At 45.1% G+C, this 10,234-nt stretch overlaps 1 protein-coding gene across 1 annotated transcript; it reads right to left on the bottom strand.

Annotated features, from left to right (window-relative positions):
• Positions 1-7,232: 7,232 nt before the first annotated feature.
• LOC114566261 (olfactory receptor 52D1-like) lies at positions 7,233-8,434 on the bottom strand. The gene is made up of 2 exons (XM_028594588.1): positions 8,353-8,434; positions 7,233-8,182 (listed from the first exon to the last, which is right to left on the bottom strand). The coding sequence occupies exon 2, from the start codon at positions 8,175-8,177 to the stop codon at positions 7,233-7,235; it is 945 nt and encodes a 314-aa protein (XP_028450389.1). The 5' UTR covers positions 8,178-8,182; positions 8,353-8,434.
• Between the last annotated feature and the right edge of the window lie 1,800 nt (positions 8,435-10,234).

Genomic DNA, 10,234 nt, shown 5'->3' with positions numbered 1-10,234 from the left:
GGGAGGAAACGCTGGGGTCGGGTGCGCTGCCACATCAGGGGCCTCGATGGACCAGACTTGGGCAGCAGACGCTGGCTCTGGGGACGTGTCACCTCTCTGTGGGGGAAGGAGCCGGAACTGGTGCGGGAGGTGGAGCGCTACCGGTTGGATCTGGTGGGGCTTACCTCTACGCACAGTCTCGATTCCGGGAACCATACTCCTGGATAGGGGTTGGACTCTTTTCTTCTCCGGAGTTGCCCAGGGTGTGAGGCGCCGGCTGGGGGGGCTGTCCTGGTTGACACGTCTCTTCAACATTGCGTGGAAGTCTGGGACAGTGCCAAAGGAGTGGCAGACTGGGGTGGTGGTTCCCCTTTTTAAAAAGGGGGACCAGAGGGTGTGTGCCAATTACAGGGGTATCACACTTCTCAGCCTCCCTGGTAAAGTCTACTCCAAGGTGCTGGAAAGGAGGGTTCGGCCGATAGTGGAACCTCGGGTTAAGGAGGAACAATGCGGATTCCGTCCTGGTCGTGGAACAACGGACCAGCTCTTCACTCTCGCACGGATCCTGGAGGGAGCCTGGGAGCATGCCCAACCAGTCTACATGTGTTTTGTGGATCTGGAGAAGGCGTATGACCGGGTCCCCCGGGAGATACTGTGGGAGGTGCTGCGGGAGTATGGGGTGAGGGCGTCTCTTCTCAGGGCCATCCAATCTCTGTACGACCAAAGTGAGAGCTGTGTCCGGGTTCTCGTCAGTAAGTCGGACTCGTTTCAGGTGAGGGTTGGCCTCCGCCAGGGCTGCGCTTTGTCACCAATCCTGTTTGTAATATTTATGGACAGGATATCAAGGCATAGTCGGGGTGGGGAGGGGTTACAGTGCGTAGGCTGGGGATCTCATCGCTGCTCTTTGCAGATGATGTGGTCCTGATGGCATCATCGGCCTGTGACCTTCAGCACTCACTGGATCGGTTCACAGCCGAGTGTGAAGCGGCTGGAATGAGGATCAGCACCTCTAAATCTGAGGCCATGGTTCTCAGCAGGAAACTGATGGAATGCCTCCTCCAGGTAGGGAATGAGTCCTTACCCCAAGTGAAGGAGTTCAAGTACCTTGGGGTTTTGTTCGCGAGTGAGGAGACAATGAAGCGGGAGATTGGTCGGAGAATCGGCGCAGCGGGTGCGGTATTACATTCAATCTATCGCACCATTGTGACGAAAAGAGAGCTGAGCCAGAAGGCAAAGCTCTCGATCTACCGGGTCAGTTTTCGCCCTACCCTCACCTATGGTCATGAAGGCTGGGTCATGACCGAAAGAACGAGATCCAGGGTACAAGCGGCCGAAATGGGTTTCCTCAGGAGGGTGGCTGGCGTCTCCCTTAGAGATAGGGTGAGAAGCTCAGTCATCCGTGAGGAGCTCGGAGTAGAGCCGCTGCTCCTTCGCGTCGAAAGGAGCCAGTTGAGGTGGTTCGGGCTTCTGGTAAGGATGCCCCCTGGGCGCCTCCCTAGGGAGGTGTTCCAGGCACATCCAGATGGGAGGAGGACTTGGGGAAGACCCAGGACTAGGTGGAGGGATTATATCTCCAACCTGGCCTGGGAACGCCTTGGAATCCCCCAGTCAGAGTTGGTTAATGTGGCTCGGGAAAGAGAAGTTTGGGGTCCCCTGCTGGAGCTGCTCCCCCCGCGACCCGACACCGGATAAGCGGAAGAAGATGGATGGATGGACTATCATTAGGTGCTAAGTTGTTTTGGTCTGTACCTGAGTGCGATTGCTGTTTTCACACCTGCCCAAACTTATTGCAGCAAGAGGGCAAACGCTGCAAGGTTCGATTAAACCGATCTAAACAAGGCAGATGTGAAAAGGTCCTTCAAAAGCGTTGTGAACAAAGCAGTACAACAATTTTAAGAATGTCATAAAGTCCTTTAAAGGAAAATTAATCAAAAACATCAAGTACCTTGCAGTACATTACTAAGCTCTTCCAATGTGTAAGATAATACTGTCATTTGCCTTTACACGCTAGGTAGCTTGTTGTGTCTGCCAGTTTCTTTCTTTCTTTTTAGCATTATTTGCCAGACTATCTCTGATCGTGCTGCACTCATTAAAGTGCCCATATTATGAAAAAAACACTTTTTCTGGGATTTGGGGTGTTATTTTGTGTCTCTGGTGCTTCCACATGCATACAAGTGAGTGAGATATGGGTTTCTGAATGTGTCCTGCCTTAAGTCTCCGGGTGAGCTGGTCAAAATCGACAGGGCCGTCTACGTCATCGGCCGAAATATTTGGTGTGCTAACCACTTTAGCTACCACATCACTTAGCTGTTTCTCCAAATGTCAAGTACAAGGCAGGATTAGCTTGGAGATTTCTTCTAAACGAGGGTGCACTTCCAATTTTGTGTGGAATACCTGCAGAACAGGGACATGTAAGTAGTACTATAGTGTTGTAGTGCTGTTTTGCCATTGAGAATGAGGTGGCTAACCGCTAGCAGCGCTAGCTTCTATCTAGTAGTCCTTACCTAGCTACTGCGACTCCCAACAAAGATGGAACAGAAGTGTGATGTCTCACTCTGTAGCTAAAACAGAGAGCTCAACACAAAGCGAAGTTGTAGCAATGTGCAGTACAACAAAAAAATAGTGTTTTTTTAAATTAAACCATGTAAACCTATTCTGATACAACCTCAAAATGGAGCTCAGCGTAAATTCAGTCAGGGAGACTTCTATTCGTGGTCTCGCCCCCTTTTACTGTCAGCTGGGCGGTGGGTGTTACGGTTGTATACCAATTAGAGTCTGGCACTTATGTTCTAACCAATCACAGCTGACTACCGTGTTTTAAATCTGTCCTCTCTCCTGCTTCTGTCAGTTTTCAGACTTCAGTGCGACTGGCGTGTTGGCTTATGGCACTTGTGTTTTTCCTGTATTGCATCTGGCTCGGCGCTCTCGCCATGTCGGATTCCGATTGTTTCTTTGGGGGTCCCGGATCTTGGACGGGTGGTTTCTCCGGCTTCAGGGCTGGATTCTCCCGACATCCGGGAGCTGGCGGAGGTAGCTGCGTGTGTCTCTCTGAGGGATGTGCTGGCTGTACCGGAGGCGGCTCGTGGTCGGAAGCGGACCAGGAACGCTGGTACTCCTCCTTGCACTCCGCCGAAGCGTCGCAGTTGTGGTTCTTCCTGCCGGCCTGCTGCTGCTGCTGTTCCTGGTGGTTCCTCTTATTCTCGAGTCTCTACAGGCTTTGGGCAGATCGATGCAATCTATGGATGCGAGGCTGCTGGCTGTGGAGGGCTCCTCGGCTGCCGGTGCTTCGGCGACTGTTAATGCCGCTCTGGCTTGTGCGGCCCTGCCGGTGCCCAGTTTTTCTCAGCCGTCCGTGTCGGCTCCGGTTGATGTTACTTATTCCCTGGCTTTGAGTGTGGCATCGTCAGCTGTGGGTAGGCCTTATATCTCCGAAGCTGCTAATGTCTCAGCCCGGATGAGCTTTCTAAAGAGCTGTCGATTGGGCAGTTTGTGGTGGCTTTCGGGATCTACCGGGATGTGATCTGTTCTGTGTATCCCGACCGGAGACAGGAGTTTGATGCGTATCTGGAGCTTATCGCTGATCTTAATTTGAGGTATGGTAGGAATGTGTTTTATCAGTACCACAAAGCCTTTTCCAGGAAGTCTGCTATGTATATTGCCCGATCCAATGTCCGCCTGAACTGGTCCATTCTTGACACTGAACTTTTGATCTTGGTCGCGGGGGGGTTCCCCGGCGTTGCTGGACATTTTGCCTCCTTTGCCCTAGTGTGGCATTTCAGCGTGACGTAGCCGGGGCGGGTCCGATGCAATGGGCTTCTCAGAGTAATCCGGTTCCTGCCGTGGATTCCCGTGGGCATCAGGTTTATAATCCTAGATATACTCCCATTTGTAATTTGTTTTAATGAAGGTGTTTGTACGTAATTGCGTTTTCCTTCATATCTGCAGCGACTGCCGAGATGCGCATCCCAGGTCAGTCTGCCCCCGGCGCCCAGCTCCGGCTCGGAGGGGCAAGCAGCAGTTGCGACGTGTTTCAAAGACATTTTGAAGATTCATCCGTCCAATAAATGTTCCGGCTTTGGCATTTGAACTGTCGTGTCATCCCAATTCTGTGTTTGTGGATCATGTTCTCTCAGGCCTCTCTCAGGGTTTTCGGGTGTGTGTGCTTTCCTATCCAACTGTGATGCACGTATGTAAAAATCTTATTTCCGCCGTCTCTGATCCTGATACCGTGTCACTGCTGTTGGATGCTGAGGTCAAGAAAGGGTATGTCATTGGGCCGTTTGCTTCTCCCCCATTTTCGGTGTTCCGTATTAGTCCTATTGGTGTAGCTACTCGGAAATATTCAGGCAAGAAGCGGCTGATTTTTGTTTTATCTGCTCCGCGCAGTGGTATGATTGCTAGCGTCAATAGCCTGATACCGCCTGTGCCTTTTTCTCTGCATTATGCTACTGTGGATAATGTCATCAGGCTGATTAAAGTGGCTGGGAACGGGGCTTGGCTCTCTAAGACTGATATCACTGACACATTCAAAATCGTGCCCATTCATTCTTCCCAGAGGCCTCTTTTTGGTGTTAGGTGGGATTCCAAGTATTATTTCGGGGTGCGGCTGACTTTTGGGTGTCGGAGTAGCCCGTGTATTTTCAACCACATATCGGAGGCTCTGTGTTGGATCCTGCTTAACAGGGTTGGGGTGCCATCCGTGCTTCATTTGCTGGATGATTTTCTGCTTGTTGATCCCCCTCAGGATAGTGCTGGCTCGTCCCTTGGCAAGCTCCGGGCTTGTTTTCAGTCACTTGGTGTGCCTCTGTCGGAGGCTAAAATTATTGGTCCCGATACCTGCCTGGAATTTCTCGGTATTACCTTCGATTCGGTCCGTATGGAAGCTTCTCTTCCGCTGGAGAAATTACAGCGTATCCGTGGGATTGCTGAGTCGTTTCTTGGTGCGGGTAGCGTGACCAAACGAGAGAGTTGGCCAAACGAAAGAAAACTTGGCTTTACATTGTAGCCTCAGACATTAGCCTATTCTCTAATTTAGCTAACATGTCACATACTCACCCTGCTACCCTTCTTATTAAACTATAATTAGCCGAGTCATCTTCTGGTAAGCAAGCAAGAATATTAAATTTCAAAACGTACCCATAATTTGCTCGCTACAGTGTCCAGTGAGTCTATTGAAAAGCCTTGAAATCAATCCACTCAGTTTACTTAATCCTGGGTATTCACTCCTCACAACTGTAAATGGCATACCTATCACAAAACGAAAAAGGCAGTTATAGCTAACGCGTTAGCAAACAATTACCTAATTTCACATCCAGCAGACATGAGTTTTATTTTAACCTTGTGAATAAGTCACTCTTGTTTTAGCTCTATTTGTATCTCCAACAACTCTTGATAAGCTCATCTTGCTAAAATACTTTCTTCAGCAGCTAGTTGCGAATGTTCCTTGTGTGTTGTTTAATGCTGAGCCATTAACGTTAGCATAGTGGGCTTATCATCACTGTTGCATGCTGTTGATACACATGGGGCAGATTAAAGTGCAGAACAATACGATAAATTTGACGGCAAGAAAATTCAAAACAATGAGCTAAAAGCTGCATAAAGCTGCTGGCTGATATTTCTTTCTACTTACGTGTCTTAAAGAGAGTTTCATTCTTGGCACAATTGACCCCAACAAAGAAACCGCTCAACTAGCAAAACCAGTTCTAACTGGTTCTGCAAGGCAGTTATAAGAATGTTTGATTTGTCAGTTTTTGGCAACGTATTACAGTTTTATAACACAATGTAACAAATAAAAAATAAAAAGGAGTTTTTGAAATCTGTAAACTTTTTAATTAGGTGTGATTTTAATAAAGGCAAATGAAAGGTTAAAAAAAAAAGAATTTATTTGGAGATTTCTATCAGCCCTGCTAATTAAAATATAGGAGACTCGTATCTAAGTACACTAAAACGGTGTCCAAAATCACCTCTATTTTCCACGGGGCACGTTTGCATATTCCAGCAGCGCCGAGAGCCCCGTGAGCAATCGCAGCCATTAAAGTTGGGAGTGTTCCCACATTTCAAAGAATGTTTTTTTTTTCACAAAAAATGAGGCCCAATGGTGCCACAGCCTTATGTTCCTACATTTCTAAGATTTTTTTCAAAATAAGGCACTATGTCACATTTACTTTTTTTATAAATTTGTATCAGATTTTATCCCTCTTTCTCCTAGTTTGGTAGCCAATTACACCCAACCTGCAATGGACTACAGATGGAATGTAACCCTAACATAGGACCTAATTAAAAAAAAATCTGTTTTCACGAGATTCACGAACTTCTGTCTGTAGGGCTGACGCCAAAATCGTTAGAGAAATTTAAGGAACAGCAAGAGCCGTGGTTGTTTATGACCAAATTACGAACTGGCTACTTGGGCCGCGCTGTAATGCCCTTTATCCTTATTCATACTTTTTTTATGAATTTGTATCAGATTTTATCCCTCTTTCTCCCAATTTGGTAGCCAATTACACCCAACCTGGAATGGACTACAGATGGAATGTAATCCTAACCCTAACATAGGGCCTAATTAAAAAAATTATCTTAGAAATGTGGGACCACTGGGCTGTGGGAACATAGGGCTGTTGGACCATTGGGCTGTGGGAACATAGGGCTGACCCCAACTGGAGAGACGATTAGATTCAGGAACTTCTGTCTGTAGGGCTGACACCAAAATCGTCAGAGAAATTTAAGGAACAGCAAGAGCCGTGGTTGTTTATGACCAAATTACGAACTGGCTACTTGGGCCGCGCTGTAATGCCCTTTATCCTGCACATGTCACCCCTCGCCTAAACCAGCGTATTTCCAGAAAGTGAGAACTCAGCTGAGATGGACCATCTCCTGTTGTGTATTACATGTGTAAAAGGGAAACATATGTGAAACCAGCTCAACATAACAAGTTCTTCCAAGGTCTTTAATTGCATAAACACAAACCTAGAGGATAGGAGTGTGTAAAATCTCATAACCATCACAAAGCTTCCCTCCTTTTACATTTCATTCTTTGAATAAACAGTTTTTTCTTTTGAATCAAATGCCACATGTAACATTCCTACTTTTTGTAGGGTTAATGGTTTGCGTCAATATTTGTGACTGAGGTTATCATCATAGATTGGTCACTGTTAAATTCATCAATAGTTGACTTCACATGTTACTTCACACAGCTGAAAATAAAGAAAGAAAACACAATTGTACAATTTTCATGTTTGAAAATAAACCCTCTAGATTTAAAATGATGGTTTAACTCTTTCAAGGTGGAATAGTTTTGACAAACACTTGAGTATTTCTTGGGATTGCAGCCCATAGATAACAGGGTTGAGGCTGCCGGGAACAATGCAAAAGAGAATGACTGAAATCTTCCTGTACTCTGGGAACTGGGGGAAGCGGTGAAGGGCGATGGGGATCAGCCCAGTGACAAGCATGATCAAATACAGGCACAGATGAGTGCTGCAGGTCTTCAAGGCTTTACTGTTCAAAGATTTGCTATTACTAGTCAGACAGGCTGCTGTGATATTAGAATATGTGAGAATTATACTGCATATAGAGGACGAGAGAAGGACGACAGTGAAAGCGAGGCCATAGACGTTATTGATGAACACATCCTCACAGGAGAGTTTATAGAGCGAGGGATTATCACAGAAAGGGTTTGTGATCAGAGTCCTGCATCGGTTCAGTCGTATGGTCAGACTGAGCAGAATGGCCACCAAAACAAAGGACACTCCCCAGGCAGAAACTGTCAGCTTGATCACCATTTTGCCGTTCATTATCGTAGCATATCGCAGGGGATTACAGATGGCCACATATCTGTCAAAGGCCATAATCATGAGCACTGTGTGTGAGTTGGTGCCGAACATATGTCCGGTAAAAGCTTGCATCAGACACTCATAGTAGTGAATAATGCGCTCAGAGGGGGGCACCAGGATGTCTGCGAGCACCCGTGGAACCAGGAGAGAGTTTCCCATGACATCATTTATCGACAGGTTACAGAAGAGGAGATACATCGGCTGATGGAGGCTTCTATTCTTCCATATCAAGATCACGATTCCCATGTTGGCAATTAAGATGAAAACATAGGCCAAGAGCAGAAATAAGAAGACAGGGTACTTGTTAGTCTTGGTGACCATTAACCCCTCGAGCTGAAGAGTGAGGCTGTTGTATGTATAGTTTTCCATCTGAGCTATACAGAAATAAAACGAGAGAGAGAGAGAGAGAGAGAGAGAAATAATTAATGATATACTTTACATACTGCAATAAAACAAACTGGTAAAAATGTATATTCTACAACGAAAGAAAAACACATACTACTATGAAGACAATATTCTTGAGCAATAAGAAGGCTTTCTTTACCATTTCAGTCACAACAGTAGATGGACAAAGTACTCGAAGGCTTTACATGAGTGGAAATAGTAATCCCACAAAAAAAAAAAGAAAAACACGCTATTACATGTAAAAATTTACCAAAGTAAAAGTAAAATGCGTAACAGCACTAAAAGTGTACTCAAAAGCAAAGGTAGTGAAGCTCAAACTCTTGCAAAATTGTAAATTACTGATGCAGAAATAATGGTGAAAGGAAAACACAACAGCAATATCAAATGCCACAACACTTTAGTACCATACTGCTACAGAAATTACTTTTCTCTATCATTGCTACCTTTACATTTAGCTGCACTAGAACCCAGTTGTCACCAGTGAAACAGGTGAAAAAAGAGATTACATATGTATGTACTGTTAATACATTTGTTTGATCCCCCACCTTCTTATTTAAATCCGTTTACCACCCAAAGAATTTCACATGTATGCCGTTAAAAGTGAACCCCTCAAACAAAATGTTCATTTACATGTAGATGGCTTAAACACATAACATCTTGAAAGCCAACTCCGATAATTCTGTCAATATGTGAAATGTGAAAAGTGACTCATTTTAAACACCCTTCCCTGTAACAATTTAAATCAGAAAACCAACAATAAGAACCGTTCTGTCCAGCACAGCAGTCTTCAGGCCTTCTCTAAAGGCAGTCTTTAAGTTTTATAAGCATCATTTCATCTGGGAAAACCCTGATCATTACCTAAGAAGCATTACGTAACCTTCATGGGATTAATTAAAACTGTCAACAAGCTTGTTAGGTAGAAGTTCATTATGAACTTATTGTGTTTTGCCATGTTATAATTTTAGATGTTGGAGCACATAGACCACATACACATCTGTGACGACGTATGAGAGCCATAGGTAGAAAAAAATAAAACCCAGCACACACCAATTTTATTTTACTTTTTAGATTATAAGCACTTGAATTGAACACCCCTGACCTGTGTTTACCACCAGGCGCCAAGGTTTTGTTTTGTTCAGTCATCCAACACTCGGCACAGGAGCGTACCAATGTTCCCACCGCCCTATGTTCACACATTTCTATGATTTTGTTTCCAAAATTAGGCCATATGTATGTGTGTGTGTGTATACACAATTCAACAGTAAGCCAAACTCCATTCAAATGAATTTGGGAGTCACGATATTGCGTCCAAGCGTACAGTATGACCAAGAGTGTATCTGTAGAACACAAACAAAAATATACAATAAGCAAGATGCATGTAGCTACTATGCATCAGTTGTATAGTGATTTAAGTATACAGTATACATGGCATGCAGTTAAGCTGATAACTTGCTAATGTACATGTGGTTTATCTTAAAATTTACTAACTTACAGAAATGAGGCTTTATAAAATATCGCACAAATTATGTCCAGATATTGTTCTATGGTCTGTGCTTAAACTAGTACTTACAGATGATGAATTCGAAGGAATAACAAAAAGAAGGATTGTAACAGATGGGATTTGAGTACACTCAGCAAAAATGTGGCAGCATACTAAAAACTAAAATGGCAGACTTCTAGTCCGGCTATCACCGGACCAAGCTCAATCTTTTACAATTGAACATTATTCTGGGGAGTCTGCTCTGTATTTCCTACTGCACAAGAGGCGTGATCAATGGGCATAGTTCATGACTCCATACCCAATTGGATAGTCCTTCAACCAATCAGACCAACGATCCGGGTAACATAGCAGCGACGGCGGCATCAACCGGTTGCTGCGTTTCGGTGGCCGTCATCTTGAATGTAAACAAAACACTGCTTAGTCGCTTCTCCCAGTCTAGCCGGCTTCCTGTTCTGCGTCAAAGTGCATATCAAACTACAAGAAATGTACAGGGCCAGAAGGGGATTCAAAACTTGTGGAG

Source organism: Perca flavescens, chromosome 13 (assembly GCF_004354835.1).
Source record: "Perca flavescens isolate YP-PL-M2 chromosome 13, PFLA_1.0, whole genome shotgun sequence".
NCBI lineage: Eukaryota > Metazoa > Chordata > Actinopteri > Perciformes > Percidae > Perca > Perca flavescens.
This window is presented reverse-complemented; position numbering and strand designations above follow the sequence as displayed.